Raw genomic sequence first — 17,117 nt, 5'->3', positions numbered from 1 at the left:
ATAGGCAACCCAGAAAAGCGTTCCCTTCGACATGCATAACTGAGAAGCTTTTGCTTTGTTCATTGATTCAAGTTATTAATTCAGTAAATTATTTGTGCTGTTCTGTTTCTTTAGGGAGAATAGATTTCCAGTATTTAAATTAAGTGACCAGAAGGACATAGTACTGGAAATAACTGTTACGAACAAGCCGTCAGACCAAAATAAGCCAGAAGAAAATGGGGATGATGCACATGAAGCTCACCTGATTGCAACATTTCCAGACACTTTAACCTACTCTGCGTATCGAGTCCTGACACTAAATCAGGTAAGTGCTTAATTTTTTTTCCCCGATCACTTTTTTTTCATCCTGTCCTAAAGGCGCTGACTCTTGCTGATGCACGGTTGCGTGGATACCAGCAGTCCCACATTATCTTGTTCAAGTTAGCACATGTGAGCTAGACAGCAAGTGTACATAGGTGATTCAACTTCGCATCGTAGGAGTCCAGTATTGTCCTTACCTAATAACCACATGGATGCAGTTCTGAGCAAGGGATGCTGGATAGCAATCAGAGTGGGAATCATGACTTATCCCCTCCTGCCCCTTCCCCCCCTCCAGCTGCCCCAAAAAGATCCCAGCGAATTGTAATGCTCCAAGTGAAAGCAGCTAGCTCATCACAGACATGGAATTAGACTTAGGACATTCTAGTCTATACCAATTAGTGCTACACAGAGCAGTACTTTTAACCAGTAACCCATTAAGGGAGCTGACTTGCTTAATTTTATTTGATGTCTGTTTTTGTTAGCCATTTCTTTTGATTGATTACTTACTGTCACATACACAGACATTTTACCTTGATGTATGTTCTCTTTTTAAATCAGGACAAAACTTTGTGTACAGCAAATCAGAATGGGTCGCAAGTAGACTGTGAACTGGGAAATCCCTTAAAGAGAGGATCAGAGGTAAGTTGGTCTCTACTTCAACTTTTTATTCTAATATGTATATTTCACTTGTTTATGCGTCTCAGTGTAAAATCTAACAATTAATATTTGCCTGTTTCCTGAATTGAGCAAATATAATTTGTACATGGCTCTGATTTGTGCTAAACATAAATCTAATACAATTACTCTTTTGGTTTCTAGGTTACTTTCCACTTGATTATGAGTACTGCTGGAATTACACTGGACACCAGAAACCTTAGTATCAATCTGCAGCTGGAAACGTAAGCCAACTTAGCATTTCTACTTTATTTATATAAATATAGATAAAAAATTGTATTTACTGAAGATGCAATAAGATCAGAACTTTGATTTCCTGAGATCTACCAAAACACCATTCCATATTCTGAGCATTTTAACTAGAAATAGAAAGCATTTTATCCACAAGATAACCTGTTAACAAATTAGTAAAATAAGCAGTATCACTGAAGTGGTAGCTGTTACTTCCAGTACATTTAGTTTAAAGGAGAACCAACATTAATTCCCTGTCTTGCTCATTACTCCATGCCCTTACCTGATGGCCACATATATGTACTTCCAGTAGTGATTACTGGATAGTGATCAGGAGTGGGAACTATGGCTGATCTCTTTTTTGTCCCTCAACAGCGGTTACAAAGATCAAATGCCATGGCCAGTTAGTTCTAGCTAACATCAATTAACTCAAAACTGAACTTGTGATCTTCCTGGTCTGTCTGGCTTAGCTACTTACTGCCTCGACCATCTGAGCTAATAGGGAGCCAACAATAATATTTTGATTAATCTGTTATTTTGTGATTGAGGCTTTAATTTCCATTTACAGGACCAGTAAACAGGTTAATCGGCCATCTATCGCTACTGCTCAAGTGGTGATTGAACTGCTTTTGTCTATAGTTGGGTAAGTAAGATTTCCTACTCGCTGTCTTTTTGATGTGGATATATTCTCAATATTGTATTTGTGTGTGGTGGGTAGAGGGAAAGAAATATTATAAAAATGAAAACATAAGTAATGGTCATTCTGTTTGAACAGTGCTGCAAAACCATCTCAGGTATATTTTGGTGGTTCAGAGGTAGGTGAGAGTGCTATGAAGACTGAAGAGGATGTGGGAAGTTTGATTGAGTATGAGTTCAGGGTAAGTGTGGCAACATCTTTCATTAAAAAAAATACAATTGAAGTTGGATTCCTATTAAGCAATTCCGAATAATGTGTAAAGTGCTGTTATTTTAAAACACTGTCTAGATTAATATAATTCTGTTCATAATGCAGAGATTGACTGCAATTAATTAAGTTAACAACAAGAGGGCATTATATTGATTTATACTTTGGAATGTTTTGTTTCCACACAGATGATTAATCTGGGCAGATCACTTAAAACTCTGGGCACTGCTTGGCTGCAAATCATGTGGCCAAAGGAAATAGCCAATGGAAAATGGCTGCTCTATTTGATGAAAATGGACTCAAAAGGCATCGATCATGTATCCTGTCAGCCTGATGGTGCAATTAACAGCCTAAAATTACAGGTAGTTATTAACTATTTACTAAAAGCTGAGATTGGTACTGGTAAATGGTTACTGGGTCTTGTGCTGTAATGAATGCATTGCTTTCTAGGTGAGTTGTGCTGTCGATGACATTAAGTTATGTGTTTGATATACAAACAGCCTAAAATGTGTACAGGAAACTTTGTGCTATCCGGCACCGACGGGACCGAGCTGTTGCCGTTCCCTCAAAACTGCCGGACACACCAGCGTTAATGTTGAAGCATACGGAGCTTTTCATCTCCGTATCTGACAACAAACACTGTTGCTTAGCAACAGCTTCCAAACAGTCGGCCCGTACCTTGGAAGCGTCTCTGTAGCTTAGCAACAGCTTCAGAGAGACTTTCCAGAGCCTGACTGTTGGAAAAAAAAGCCACGAGAAGAAAAAAAACCTACGAGAAGAAAAAAACCTGACAAAACGGCTCCTGATTTTTGCCGGTGGCTCGAGCTTGCCTCCGGATAACCTGATTGTGATAGAGTATACTTTTTACAGCAGCCAGCATTTAACTCTTCCTTGTTTAAAATTATTTAAAGTAAATAAATATTGTGCTACTTTATTTTGTCCTTTTTTTAAAACTACATCTTAATAGAACAGGGGGGGGGAAATGAGTGTTTTGACATATTGGCTGTGAAATGTGTGTATTTAGTTCCCTTCACCCAACACAAACCATTTATTTGCACATCTTTGAGGCCAGCAGCCTTCCAGTGCCTCTCAAGTAGCCGTTCTTTCTGAGGCCCATACATGCATGTTGATCACCTGATCGTGATCAGGGTCTGGAACCCAGAAAGTTTTTTTTTCCCCCATTCTCTAGCCGGGGAGTAAGTGAAGTCAGTTGTTGCACCCCAACTGCTGCACTGGCTGAGATCAGTTAACTCGGCACATATTGAGAATCAAAGCCTCTATCTTCTTGGTCTATTTAATTCATAGATATAAGTTTCTATTGACATTCTTTTCCCTATTTACAGACATAATCTGTGGAGCATTTTGTGACCTTTGTATAATCTACATGTAGTTATTTTATTTCAGGGAGTTTCTAGTCAAACAAGAAAAAGAAGGGAGCTTGAGGGCAATGAACCCAACGAGAATCCAGGAGTGATTTCCTCTTTCTTCTCCGATAAAAGAAAATATACAACTCTGGTAAGTGCAGTTGTTGTTTCAAGACCTGAACTTTTTTTTTTTAATTCATTGATGGGATGTGGGCGTCGCTGGCTGGCTAGGCCTGCATTTAGTGCCCATCCCTAATTGCCCTTGAGAAGATGGTGGTGAGCCGCCTTCTTGAACCGCTGCAGTCCATATGGTGTAGGTACACCCACAATGCTGTTAGGAAGGGAGTTCCAGGATTTTGGCCCAGCGACAGTGAAGGAACGGCGATACAGGTCCAAGTCAGGATGGTGTGTGGCTTGGAGGGGAACTTGTAGGTGGTGATGTTCCCATGCGTCTGCTGCCCTCGTCCTTCTAAGTGGTAGAGGTCGCGGGTTTGGAAGGTGCTGTTGAAGGAGCTTTGGCAAGTTGCTGCAGTGCATCTTGTAGATGGTACACACTGCAGCCACAGTGCGCCGGTGGTGGAGGGAGTGAATGTTGAAGGTGGTGGATGGAGTGCCAATCAAGCGGGCTGCTTTATCCTGAATGGTGTCGAGCTTCTTGAGTGTTGTTGGAGCTGCACTCATCCAGGCAAGTGGAGAGTATTCCATCACACTCCTGACTTGTGCCTTGTAGATGGTGGAAAGGCTTTGGGGAGTCAGGAGGTGAGACACTCGCCGCAGAATTCCCAGCCTCTGGCCTGCTCTTGTAGCCACAGTATTTATATGGCTGGTCCAGTTCAGTTTCTGATCAATGGTAACCCCCCAGGATGTTGATAGTAGGGGATTCAGTGATGGTAATGCCATTGAATGTCAAGGGGAGATGGTTAGAGTCTCGCTTGTTGGAGATGGTCATTGCCTGGCACTTGTGTGGTGCGAATGTTACTTGCCACTTGTCAGCCCAAGTCTGAATGTTGTCCAGGTCTTGCTGCATATGGACACGGACTGTGTCAGTATCTGACGAGTCTCGAATGGTGCTGAACAGTGTGCAATCATCAGTGAACATCCCCACTTCTGACCTTATGATGGAGGGAAGGTCATTGATGAAACAGCTGAAGATGGTTGGGCCTAGGACACTGCCCTGAGGAACTCCTGCAGTGATGTCCTGTAATTGAGATGAATGACCTCCAACAACCACAGCCAACTTCCTTTGTGCTAGGTATGATTCCAACCAATGGAGAGTTTTCCCTTTGATTCCCATTGACTTCAGTTTTGCTAGGGCTCCTTGATGCCACACTCGATCAAATGCTGCCTTGACTAACTCCTTTTGTTTCAAAACTGACCATTTACTTTTGCATTCTGCAGGAGTGTGGCCAGCACAAAAATACTAGATGTGTTAGTATAAAGTGTCCCCTTCAAGGGCTTGATAGCAATGCATTCCTGGTTTTGCGTTCACGGCTATGGAACACCACTTTCCTAGAGGTAAATATGACTCTCTGAATTATGTGCGCTAATCTTTTGTAAATGTGAGCTTTTAAAATTGATTTTTAATGTAATCTTGTTTTTAAATGTATCTTGTATTGTCTTACAGGAATTTTCCAAACTGAACTACCTTGATATCATTGTTAAAGCCATGATAACTGTTGAATCCGAGGCCAAAAACATAGTGATTAAAAATGCTGAAACTGAGGTAATTTACTCATTGTAGTGATTAAGAAAAAATGAAGTATGTAATTCAGATATAGAGAAAAGCTGTTAATGGAAAACTTTTGAAAAGAATATTTTCTCCTATTAATTTAATTGCAATGTTGTATGAAAAAGTAAAATTAACATTAACATGTAATTACTGAGTAATATCTACTTGTATTAAAGAGTAACTGAGCTGTATGATGTTATGCATACCAGAACACTGAAGAAGGTTGGCGAGTAGATAACAGACGTATTAATCATAATTTTGCAAAAATCTTCATGTTGTGGGTAAACTTCTAAGCGTGCATGATACAGGCCGAAAGTAGTAGACACTTGGAGTAATGGGCTAACCAAGGACAGTCAGCATGGATTTGTAAAGGGCAGGATGTGCATGACTAATTGAATATTTTTGAGGCAAGCAGAGGAGTGTATAGGTGAAGAGAATGAGGTGGATGTTTTTTGTGTGTGTGTGTATGCATGTATATATAAAGTGCTATATAAAAGACGTGTTACATAATTAAGGCAAATGGTATTGAGGGAATGTAACCATATGGATAGAGAGGTGGCTAGAATACGGAGAGCAAAGTATAGGTGCAAAGAGTCAGCTGCCTGGGCTCTAAGTTCTGGAATTCCCTCCCCAAACCTCTCTGCTTCTCTAACGCTCTCTCTCCTTTTAAGATGCTCGTTAAAACCTACCTCTTTGGCCAAGCTTGTGGTCACCTGTCCTAATATCTCTCTGTGTGGTTTTGTGTCAAATTTTGTTTGGTAACGCTTCTACGAAGCACATTGGAATGTGTTACTGTGTTAAATGCGCTATATAAAGGCAAGTTGTTGTTGTTGTAGTTGTTCTTGGAATTGACAGTATGTAGATAGGGCCATGTTCTATGTATGTGTTATGATCTCTTGTTTTCTATTTATATACATAATTTGGAAAAAGACACAAGAGGAATGATATTAAAATTTGCTGGTCCCAAATTAGAGGGCATGGCCAACTGTAAGGAAGAATGACAGGAGGACATAAGACAGGATAGCAGAGTGGGCAGCTAGGTGGCAGATGCAGTTCAATGCATGCAAAAGTGAAGTGGTACTTTTTAAGAAAGGAAGTATGCTCTAAACAGTAAGATTCTTAAAAGTGGAGGATCAGAGATCTGGGGGTTCAAATGCATAGGGCTGGATTTTGTCAATGGGGACGTGATGGAGGCGGGACTCCCACTTTTTGGGTTGTCATTCCGCCTCCATCGATTTATGGCCAACCCACGCGATTTTCCCTTGATTGACCTTGTTGAGCCCGCCCAGCGGGCTCAGCCGGCCAATTAAGGGACACCCGGTTACAGGTGACGTCAGGGATTGACATTTCATCTGTCAAGAGCTTTTGATAGATGAAATATCAGCGTTTGACAGCTCTGTGAAGCTGTCAAACACTGATAATCTGACTTCTAATTTGAGTCCTTCTCCACAGACTCAGTTAGAAATCTCTCCAGAACAGAAAGCAGAATGCTGCAACTTTTGACAGCTCGTGGTCATTCTGCTTTCTGTGCCGGTGAGATGGGGGACTCCCAAGACCTGAAAGAAGGAAGCCTGCATTAGTAAGTAAAGGTAAGTAAAACTTATTTAAACACTTTACACACACCAAACACATTTACCTCTGCACTCATGCACCCATCACTCACCTGAACACCGGACATCTCAACCACTCCAAGCCCTTCAGCCCGACGGTCTGCCTCGCTAACTTGGCGTGGTTTGGAGCCGTCGGGAAGCCCACACTTCAGGACTAAAAATAGGGATTAGGCCAAAAACTGCCTGTTAACTACCTGTTAACAGGCAGTTAATTGGCACTAATCCCCTTCCTGCCTCGGGGAGGCGGCTCCCAGCACAGGTCAGGTACCCCCCTGTTGGGAAACGGGCATAGAGGCGGGTTGGGGGCGGGAAGGGTTCGTGCCCCCCGATTCTGCAATTTTCCCCCACTCCCGCCTCCAAACCCGCCTCCACGGGGCTTGGAAATTCGAGCCCATAGAGTTTTAAAGATTGGGAGAGCAGGTAGAAAGAACCATAAAAAGGCAAATGGGATTCTGCACTTTATACATACGCATATTGAATGTAAAAGCAAGGAGGTGGTGTTGAATTTTATACGGTATTGGCTAGACAACAGTGGGAGTATAGTGTGCAGTTCCACACTCTCCATTATTGGAGTGACATTAAAGCCATGGAAAGGACACAAAGAAGATGCACCAGAAAAATGGCAGTTATCAAGGAAAGCTCACAATATTGGGGCTTTTTTCCCCACAGGAAAGGAGAAGGTTCAAGGATGATCAAATTGCAGTTTTCAAGATTATGAAAGATTTTTAGAACGTAAATAGTGAAAGATTATTACCAGTAGCTGGTAAATTGATAACGAGGGGATATGGACTAGAAGAATGAAAGGGAAAGTTAGAATAGTAACTGATTTAAAAGCAACTTCAAGGACAGGGACGGCTCCTGCTATAGCTTTGAAGGTCACTGTGGCATTAAACTACTAAACAACAAGATCCTTCCAGATCATTGCAGGGTCATCTGTCAGATAAGCTAGTCTACTGATCATTCCTGTATAAAACAAGTAACTGATGTCATGCTTGCCAGCGGAAAACCCCTTTATCACTTTCCCAATGGAATAGAAAAAGAGAGAGAATATTCTGACATAGAGGCCCTGAATTTCCACAGAGTTCTTTCAATCACCTTCTGTAATTTTGGCAAACGGTCAACAGTACCATGAAGAAATGGCATAGGCAGCCATTTTTAGCTGTTTCTCTGGTTCTGCTGATCTCCTGCTGGAGAACCCCTGTGGAAATTCCAGGTGGAAATTTTTCATCACAAAAATTGAGACAGAAGCTATTGGGAAAATTTTCCACATACACATTGTCAGCAGGGGGAGCACATGCAGCCAACACATTGAAAAATCATGGGCAGCATGCCTGCAGTTTTCCAATAAGCGCTGCCAACATGTATTTGTAATATTAACCTGTATAACCTCACTTAAAGGGAATTATGTAAATAATTGGGAACAAAGTAATCTGTGGAAAAGGCCGGGAAATTAGATTTTTGTAGATAGCTCTGGTTGAACAGCTAGCATCGGAACAGGTTTATGTGTTGATTGGCCTCTTCCTATGCTGCAATTTCTATGTAACATTGCAGATTTAAATCCCAGCATATTTGACGTGATCCTAGCACTACAATTTTCTGTTTCCTTTTTAAGTTATCAATGGCTGTTAAATGATTATAAGATTGATATTAAACAGCAAAACTTGATAATGTTCTCAATTATTACGTTTAGCATTGAACTATTTTGAGGAATATATGAAATCTAAAATTAAAATTTCATTTTTAAGAATCTTTAGAACTTCAGAAAGTTGCGAACTGATGTTCTGTGATTTCTGTAAGTGTCCTTAAAAAGGGAGCCTCCCATATCCATAATATTTTTTATCTGGTTATAAAGAATTGCCAATAAATTTTAAATGGAGTTTAATGAATATTTTTTTAACTTACTGGAATAATTAAAAGCAAACTTGTGGCCGGTCTTTATAGTCAGTAGAGCATTGAAAATGAAGGCAAGAAGCTTACAAAAAGTAATTCCCTCTGAGGCCTTCAGCTAAAGGTTCATGACCCAAGATTTTGATAATTTTAAACATGAGTACTACTTACTCAAATGGACAGTGACAGCAAAAAGAGTGTCTTGTATAATTTGTATATATTTGTGATTTAAAGTTGTAATCTGAAACTGTGAAAGTGGTTCCTCCTGTGCAGTTACTGGCTTTGCTGGGAGATGGTTCTGGTAGACGTGTCTGATAGGGAATTGACTGGTTCTTTCATGTTTATTAATGACCTGTCTTCAACAGATCTAAATGCTATATTGTTGTCCCAATGTGTTTGATCTGTGCCATTACAAATGGCTAACCATGTCTAAAACAGGAGCATTTTTTTTACTGTTATATAACTTTGTTGAATGTTCCTTCAGGTGCGAGTCACAGTGTTCCCTGAAAGAACTGTGAGTCATTATTTTGGAGTTCCTTGGTGGATCATTTTTGTTGCTATCCTGGCTGGAATTTTGATGTTGGCACTTTTAGTATTTTTATTATGGAAGGTGAGTGGCACTGGGGATGATTTAAGTGGAGCTAAATTCAAAGAAATTAGAAAATCTCAACCTGTTCCTCCTCCAGCAAACCACATGTGGTGGTTGGGATGAGGTACAGCTTGAACTTATAAAGTATGAAAAGATTTCAGCGCATCAAACATCTGGTTAAGTAGATTGTATTTCTATATAAAAGTTACATGACAGGACGTAGGTTTTCCTCCTCCCCCACCCCCCAAATTTTCCTCCCTTTTCTCCCACCTCCTTGACGGTCCTGACTCTTATTGGGACCTGGTTCTGTAGGTGCAAGCAGCTTTCCGCCGTCTTTCACCCACGTGGTCCTTCTTTATGTGTGAACTCTGATGCTGAGTACTGGAATTACATTCATCCGATCCAAACTGAGCTTCATTCTGTTCTCACTCAAACTTCCATGAACGTGCACTTTCCCAAAGGGGTCACTAGATGGCAGTCGGGAGCATGAACCCGGGCTGGTTTTCTTCCTTCCTAGCCCAGGAGACCCAAGACCCAGTTACTGTGACTGAGAGAAGCCAACTTTGCACAGACTTAGAATTGAACCTGGGATCTTTGTGGTGTGTATAGCCCAGTTTGACATTTTAACTTCTCCCGTGTTTTTCCTCCCTCATAAGGTGCTGACTGTTCACTGGAGTACAGTTCTAAGAATGCTGGCAGTTTTTCAGTAGCTCACTTAAATGGCCATTCTTCATTTGTGAACCTAGACAGTGATTGGCAGAAGACTATTCAACTGTGGGGGAAATCACAGCTGAGCCCAATCCTGCCCTTGCCCTACGTCCACACATGCTCATTCCAGCAGAGGTCACTGGATTCCAATCCCGTAGGATCCTTGACTGATTTATTTTTTTCAGCCTCCCTAACTCAGACGCTTTGACATAAATTCCTCAGCTGAGTTCAGGTAATTCAGCACAGAGCTGGACCTTCCTGGTTATAATTCCTGAGTGATGCCTTTGTTCACTAGGATATGGGGAGGAGGGCAGGGAAGGTTTACTTTTTACATGCCTCATTGAGTTCTGTTGTGTACCTTTACATCATGGTGCTTGGTACTGAGAGATACTTGAAAATGTTATGGTAATTGATTGGACCTTGTTGAAGTGCAGAAAGATGTACCACTGTACACAAACCACTGCTTTTCAGGTCACACGTGTGGGAGTTTAAAGGATAGTCTGAATACTGTAAGTTTAATAAACTGTGTGATGACTCAGAATATAATGAACTTGTCATTATTTACCTGTCAGTGTAGACATTTCTCCTATTCTCAAGTTTTAAAAAAGTGTATTTTAAAAACATCTGTGGATTTTGTATTGAATCAACATATATTCTGTATAATTGCACACGTTACCGTTAATTGTGCAGCTTTTAACCATAGCGTGTACTGATAAGTGGCTTTAAAAAAAAACCTTATTACACAACTTGTTTCCTTGTAGTGTGGTTTCTTCAGGAAAAGCAGAAAAGATTCCCACTATGACGCCAGGTATCACAAGGCTGAGATCCATGTTCAGCCGTCTGACAAAGAAAGACTTACTACTGATGCATAATGTTGACTCACATCACTCATTGATTTGGTAAATAGTCCGTTGGTCTCCGATTTTTGGCTTGGAGAGGCATGGTGTGTGGAGCTTGGCATCATTTTAATCCTCCTTTTACTCAAAGGGAGACACAATCTCATAGATTGACACCATTAACACCTAACCAAATCCCCTTTTTGATCATTTAGTCGTTTTATTATCTTGGTTGGGGGGGGGGGAACAATACAAACACACCAATTGTTCTGATGTTAAAAGAAAATGAGAAAACAATTTTGAATAGATGAGTTAGCATCACTTACCCTATTCAAAGTTGTACAGTTATTCGGTTAGTTTAGGGTCTGATTTCAATGTGCAATTATTAACACTATGTGAATTTATAATGTCATTCTTCACTAAGACGAATAGGCAAAAATAAATAGCACCTCTATGTTATACACTAGATATTGTAACACAAAGCTGCCATTACATTAATTGGAACTTTCGGTTCTCTTACAACTTCACTGCAGCCTTTTAGTGGTCTTCTTTGCATGGAAACTTCTTGCGTGGGAAATGGCGCTTACTCTTTAGGCTGCTGGAAATGGGAACTTTCACTCTTCAGTTCTTTTGCAGGTTCCAGCTTTCAAAATTGATATCTGAGCTTCACTCTGCTGCTGTTTGAAAGGCTCTGTATAGAATTGATAGATTTGCTGCATGTCTACATTGTACTTTTTGTAGTGGCCGTTATTGAACCATCTTTTAGGCCTTGAATTATTGTTTGATATCTGTTCACTAAATGACATTACTGGTGAGATATTTATAGCCTGTATTTATTTTCTTTTGTGAGCCAAAATATAGTATTTAAAAAATGAAGCCAATTTTCTGGAGTCAATACTGCAGCAAAACCTTTCCAGTTTGGGAAAGAGTAACCCTGCAGGATGATCTGTTGCAAACATAGTATTTGATGGAGTTAGATTTATCTAACTAAGGAACAGTTAATCCCTTAAATTTCATGTAACTACACTGCTGCATAAAATCTAGTTTCGTATAAATTCGATGGTTGGTTTTTTTCACCTGTGAACGAGAAATTTCTGCTAAAAACAAATCTGTTAAGCAGTACCCGACCGATTAACAGACTGACCTGGGGCAGAATTTTCTACAGTGCTTTTAGAGGAGATTAACGGTGATCTTTTTGCCATATTAAAGTCTCTACATGAAAACTATCAAGTTTAGGTGTTTCTGGCCAATTTTCTTCTCTCTCTCCTGAGTCTTGCAGAGCTATGGGTTAATGGGCAGTGTTAGCCTTCCGCTAACTCATCCAAGTCAGCATTGATTGTTTGTTTATGAGCCACCACAATGTGTTGGCAGGCTATTTGACCAAGGAGGTCTTGTAGCTGAATCTGATGGTGTCTTCACCCAGTATCCACAGATGTGCAGAAGTCACTGATCAGTGAACAATAACCTGACTTTTTTAATTGCTTTATCCTGGGGGGGTGATATCCCTCTAATTGCCACCTTGACTGAGATCAGTAACTCAGCACAGACCAAGAATCAAACCTGAGATCTTCTGGCCTGTATGGTTAGCTTAAAAAATAAATTGCTGGTAATAATAACTTGAGCTATTCTATTCCATTATTCCTCAGCAGGATGGTAAGTGACTTTGACACAAGATGTTTCAGTTCTGTGTGGTATGCTTCTCAATTAGAATATGTCAATGGAGGATTGGCGTGTTTCCTGTCTGAGGGTACAGTATTATAAACAACTGATCCTTCTAATTCCCATTTTTCCCCCTGTTTACAGTGTGGATTTTTTAAACGTTCCCGTTATGATGACAGTGTTCCACGGTACCATGCAGTTCGAATCCGGAAAGAAGAGCGACAATCCTTTGAGGATGGAAAATTGAACAAGAAACAAGACAAGAAACAATGGATGACAACGTGGCAGGAAAATGAGAGTTACTCCTAAGATCCATTCTCTTTGTATTCTTGAAATTATTGAATTTAGGACTCCAAAGTAACCTATACTATGTTGATACTGCATTACTGTGCATTGATTTCTCTTCAACTGTCTGAGGATGGCTCTTGGTTACGTAAAGATTTTCTGTTTTGCACAGCACATATCTTAGTGTGCCTACCCTCCTTATCTTTAAGTACATTCAGAATGCCTTTTGGAGTGTAAGGTTTTTAGAGTGTTCATGCTTGACATGTTTTGGTGCATAAGATGTACCTTGCAAACCAACAGTATGGGATTGAATTTGTATCTGCTCCAGAATATAGATGGGAAAAAAACTTCTAATTACATTCAGTAACATTTTGGTCTTAGCCATTTTTAATCTGAAGTAATGTGCAATAGTCAACTGTGCAACTGACTATTGATTTTCAATTGATGAATGTGTTTCAGTATTGCCAGGACCCAGTTTGGGTATTCAGAAAAATAGTCAACATTTTGAACTGGGATTGAAAGAAAACCTGTACATTTTTGTAAATAGTTATATATTTTAGAACGTCCTGGTATTTATTTTGTCATAAATGGTGTCCTTTTAGTCATTAGTTTGGCCACAGATGGCTATGTTTCCCTTCAGGGAGAAAAAAATGTTCTGGATGTAAAAATGGACTACATTTTGCTCTGTTCAATATTTTTAGTGAAGAAGATGTAGACTTGACTAAGAAGGGTTTAATATCTGGAGTAAATGCTATCTGACTATTTTCCTATGATTAGTTTTACTCTGAGTTAGCTTTACCCGCCATATGCTACTGAAAAGGAAAGGAGAAAAAACACTTTTAATGAACTTGTTGAGCTTGTTAAAGTTGACCTGCAGCATTCTGTAGTTGCACATTCTGTAGTTGCACAATCAAATCAAAAAATGAGTCATTTGTTCCTTTCCAGACCTGAAGATAAGCATTCCTCTCTGTGTATTTATCTTCAATTTTATATGCAGAGGAACTTATTTACTCAGAGTTAGTAAGTTTAAGGAAAGGGACAATTTTGAAGCATCACCACAGCAGAGAAAGAAGTGAATAGTATAGAGGTGTTTCCTGCCTGAGAGCATGAATGTAGTGACTGCTGGTGTGTATATCACATTGGAGGAGGAAGAGGGGATGGCATGGGAGTGCAGAGGGCATAGGAAGTGCTTGGCTAGCAGCAGGTACTAACCCAGGTAGTGGGTCTACTGTAATAGTCAGCTATCTGGGTATGGTGGAGGAGCATTGAATGAGAAAACTCAGGCTCAGAGGGGCACGCCTCTGCCACAAAGAACTGTGAGGATTGTTAAATATCTGCCATGCTCTATTAGTAGCAGAGAAGACCACCACTGCCGCCCACTTTTATACCACAAGGACCTTCCAGGCACCCACTGAGGACAGTGTAGAAGTCAGCCACTGTGTTTAGACAACTGCTATTTTTTCTGCACAATTAAACAGTCACAGACTGCAAAACCAATTTAAAGTGAATTATTAGTTTTGAGGTTTTCGCTACTTGTGTAATCTGTTTTGCTGGTTTTGCCCCTAGTACCTTGAACTTCTCCACATTGTTTGTTTATTTGCACCACTGCAAAGTTCTCCCCTAGCTGATGACATAGCACAGGTGGGTGCCTGCATAGCCAACTGGTGATCTGCATGAAATACAGAAGGACTGTTGTCCATATCTATGACTAACCCTAATGGTTTTGCATCAGTACCAGGAGTCCCTTTTGCTGTGGGCTTATTTCTTTCATGCTAACTCGCAGCAGGTACTAGCCCAGGCAATGGGACTACTGCAACAGAATCATTTGTGCAGGACTACATGATGGCAGAGAGCTGCAAATGACACGAGTGCTCCATACGTGCCACTACTAGAAGGCATCTCACGATGGATATTGCTGTGTGTGAGCAGTGGGGATTTATGAGGTCTCAGGATTTCTCTCATGATTGCCTGTAACTCTTCTCCAAGAAATTGAAGCTAGCTATGATTGTATCTTGGACTTTGGATCCCAAAGCAGCAGTGAAAATGTTCATGAATGATCCTCCTTGAGCACTGCTCCACTGGAGCTAGGTATGGCCTGCATAACTGCTGTCACCAGTGCAGGTACCACTGGTGTGTCATGTGCCTAATGGCAAGCTGCAGTGCAAGTAACTATTCCAGTATCCTTATTAACATTTCTTCTCTGTGTCGGTAGTATTTTTTGAATACATCTTTAATAACTGCTGCATTCCTTCACGTGCATATGTGTTCTGTGCTCGTATTTTTCTGCAATATTCATGCCTTTTTTATACATTTGCAACAGGACGCTGTATTGGTTTTTTCCATGACATATAGCCTTGTCTGTTGCCTCATTTTGCATAGTAGGGATTGAAGGCTTCCCACCAGAAATCTGCATCAATTTCTGTATTGCAGTGGTTACCAGTGCATTCAGGGGCAGTTTATTAAAAAATAACTTTGTAAACGTTTTTAAAAATTAAAAATATTACACACTCCATAGCACTAAGTGAACTTTTCAACATTTGTAATAGTTGATTGGCTGATACCCTCCCTCTCCCCAATTAAATATGGATATTTTATTTTTCTCAAGCAAAGCAAAATATAGCCCCATATATGTTATTTATCTAGTATAAGAGTGATAAGACGGCACTGATTTGGTTCAGCACACGGACTTATTGACTGGGTAAAATTTTAAAAGTTAGTTATGGCTCTGATTTACGTTTAAAGAAACACTATGATTTTTAGATGCAGATGTTGACTACTGTAATGTTGGCAGAAGCTGTGCACATCTTATTTCATAAATCTGCTTTTACAATGCAAAATATGAGCTTATAAGAAAATCAAGCTTTTTCCAGTTTTATTTGTGAATTAATATTGTGTGTCACTCCACAATGCAAGTTAAAATTTTTGTTTGCCCCTGGTTTTTTCCTCTCTCTAAGGTGGCTGACTGTTGCTGAGGTGTGGTTCCATGATTGCTAGTCATCTTCCATGAAGTAAATTACCCAATTAGGCTTTCCTCATATGATCTAATATGACAGGCTATTAGATGGGAGGATGACACGTCACAGCTAAGCCTGATCTATTCTCACCTGATGTCCACACATATGCACTTTCCAGCATAGGTCACTGGACAGCAATTGAGTGGGAACCCTGGATGATTTTCCCTTTCCTTATCCTGGGAAGCTGAGGCCAATTACAAGTGCTCTTACCATCACCCAAACTGAGCCCAGACCGGGAATTGGACAGGGAGCTGTATGACAAACTGATTTAGAAATGTTTTAAAAAATAATTTTGATGAAGTTAAATTTTACAAAACAGCATTTTCCCTTTTTCTTAAAAAAAAACCCCTGTAATTTTTGAAAGACACTGGCACTGCTATTCTTCTGCAATAACTTATGAATATTTTGTTAATCATTTCTTTCCTTCCTCAAAAAGCTAATCTTTTCACAACTGTAAGTTCGATTTGTAGATAGCACAGTTTTTCTGCTGTCAGGGGTACGACTACTCTACAACCTCTAAATCGAACAGCACAAAATTTGCTCTGTACATTGTACTTTATTATTGCAGGGCAGTTTTGCTTGTTAGGCTTACCAATTTTTTTAATTAATATGGACTTGCTGCTTGCAGCACACTAATACAACATTGCCATTAAGAAATAATATTAGTAGATGCAGTGTTATGATAATCTTTCAGGTCATCAGTTTGATTTGTGGATTAACCCAAAGTTCAACTCACTCCGATGACTACTTCAACAGACTTCTAAAAAAGTTGGATTGGCCTGGTTTTTTTTTCAAATTGAAATAAAGTTTTGTAAATCCATGCGCTGCATTTTGTACATTTCTTAAGGACACATTGGATAAAAAATCTATTCAGCATGGAAAGGATAAAGCTTGCATTTATATAGTGCATTTCACCACCTCAGGATGTCCTAAAGCGCGTTACAGCCAATGACGTACTTTTGAAGTGTTGTCACTGTTCTAATGTAGGGAAATGCGGCAGCGAATTGCAGACATCAAGATCCCACAAACAGCAATGAGATACGTGACCACATAATAAGAAATAGGAGCAGGAATAGGCCACTTGGCCCCTCGAGCCAAGTGTGATGTTGGTTGAGAGATCATTGAGAGCGTAGATGGGGCCTTGTTTTAACGTCTCATCTGAAAGACGATACCTCCAACAATGCAACACTTCCTCAGTACTGTGGAAATGTTGGCCTGGATTACACGCTCCAGACTCTCGAGTGGGCCTATGAACCCGCAACCTTCTGACTCGGAGGTAAGATTGCTACCACTGAACAAAGGCTGATACTTTGGAAGTGGAAAATA

The 17,117-nt window shown here is 40.2% G+C and overlaps 1 protein-coding gene across 3 annotated transcripts in view; it reads left to right on the top strand.

The window, feature by feature from the left end:
* LOC147120367 (integrin alpha-6-like) overlaps positions 1 to 16,611 on the top strand; it is a 100,187-nt gene extending 83,576 nt beyond the window's left edge. Inside the window, exons 15-26 of one of the 3 annotated variants that reach the window (XM_085986195.1) lie at positions 115 to 304; positions 859 to 939; positions 1,120 to 1,199; positions 1,775 to 1,849; positions 1,982 to 2,084; positions 2,299 to 2,472; positions 3,515 to 3,625; positions 4,873 to 4,989; positions 5,099 to 5,197; positions 9,185 to 9,310; positions 10,759 to 10,896; positions 12,637 to 12,759. In XM_085986195.1, coding sequence (XP_085842321.1) covers positions 115 to 304; positions 859 to 939; positions 1,120 to 1,199; positions 1,775 to 1,849; positions 1,982 to 2,084; positions 2,299 to 2,472; positions 3,515 to 3,625; positions 4,873 to 4,989; positions 5,099 to 5,197; positions 9,185 to 9,310; positions 10,759 to 10,869 — 1,267 coding nt within the window. In that variant the 3' untranslated portion in view covers positions 10,870 to 10,896; positions 12,637 to 12,759. Of the gene's footprint in view, positions 1 to 114; positions 305 to 858; positions 940 to 1,119; positions 1,200 to 1,774; positions 1,850 to 1,981; positions 2,085 to 2,298; positions 2,473 to 3,514; positions 3,626 to 4,872; positions 4,990 to 5,098; positions 5,198 to 9,184; positions 9,311 to 10,758; positions 10,897 to 12,636 lie in introns of all 3 variants that reach the window. The other 2 variants (XM_085986194.1, XM_085986196.1) reach the window with 2 other exon arrangements.
* The last annotated feature ends 506 nt before the right edge of the window (positions 16,612 to 17,117 follow it).

This window comes from Somniosus microcephalus, chromosome 4, assembly GCF_052327205.1.
Source record: "Somniosus microcephalus isolate GS21.2 chromosome 4, FLI_Smic_1.0, whole genome shotgun sequence".
NCBI classification, from domain to species: Eukaryota; Metazoa; Chordata; class Chondrichthyes; order Squaliformes; family Somniosidae; genus Somniosus; species Somniosus microcephalus.
This window is presented reverse-complemented; position numbering and strand designations above follow the sequence as displayed.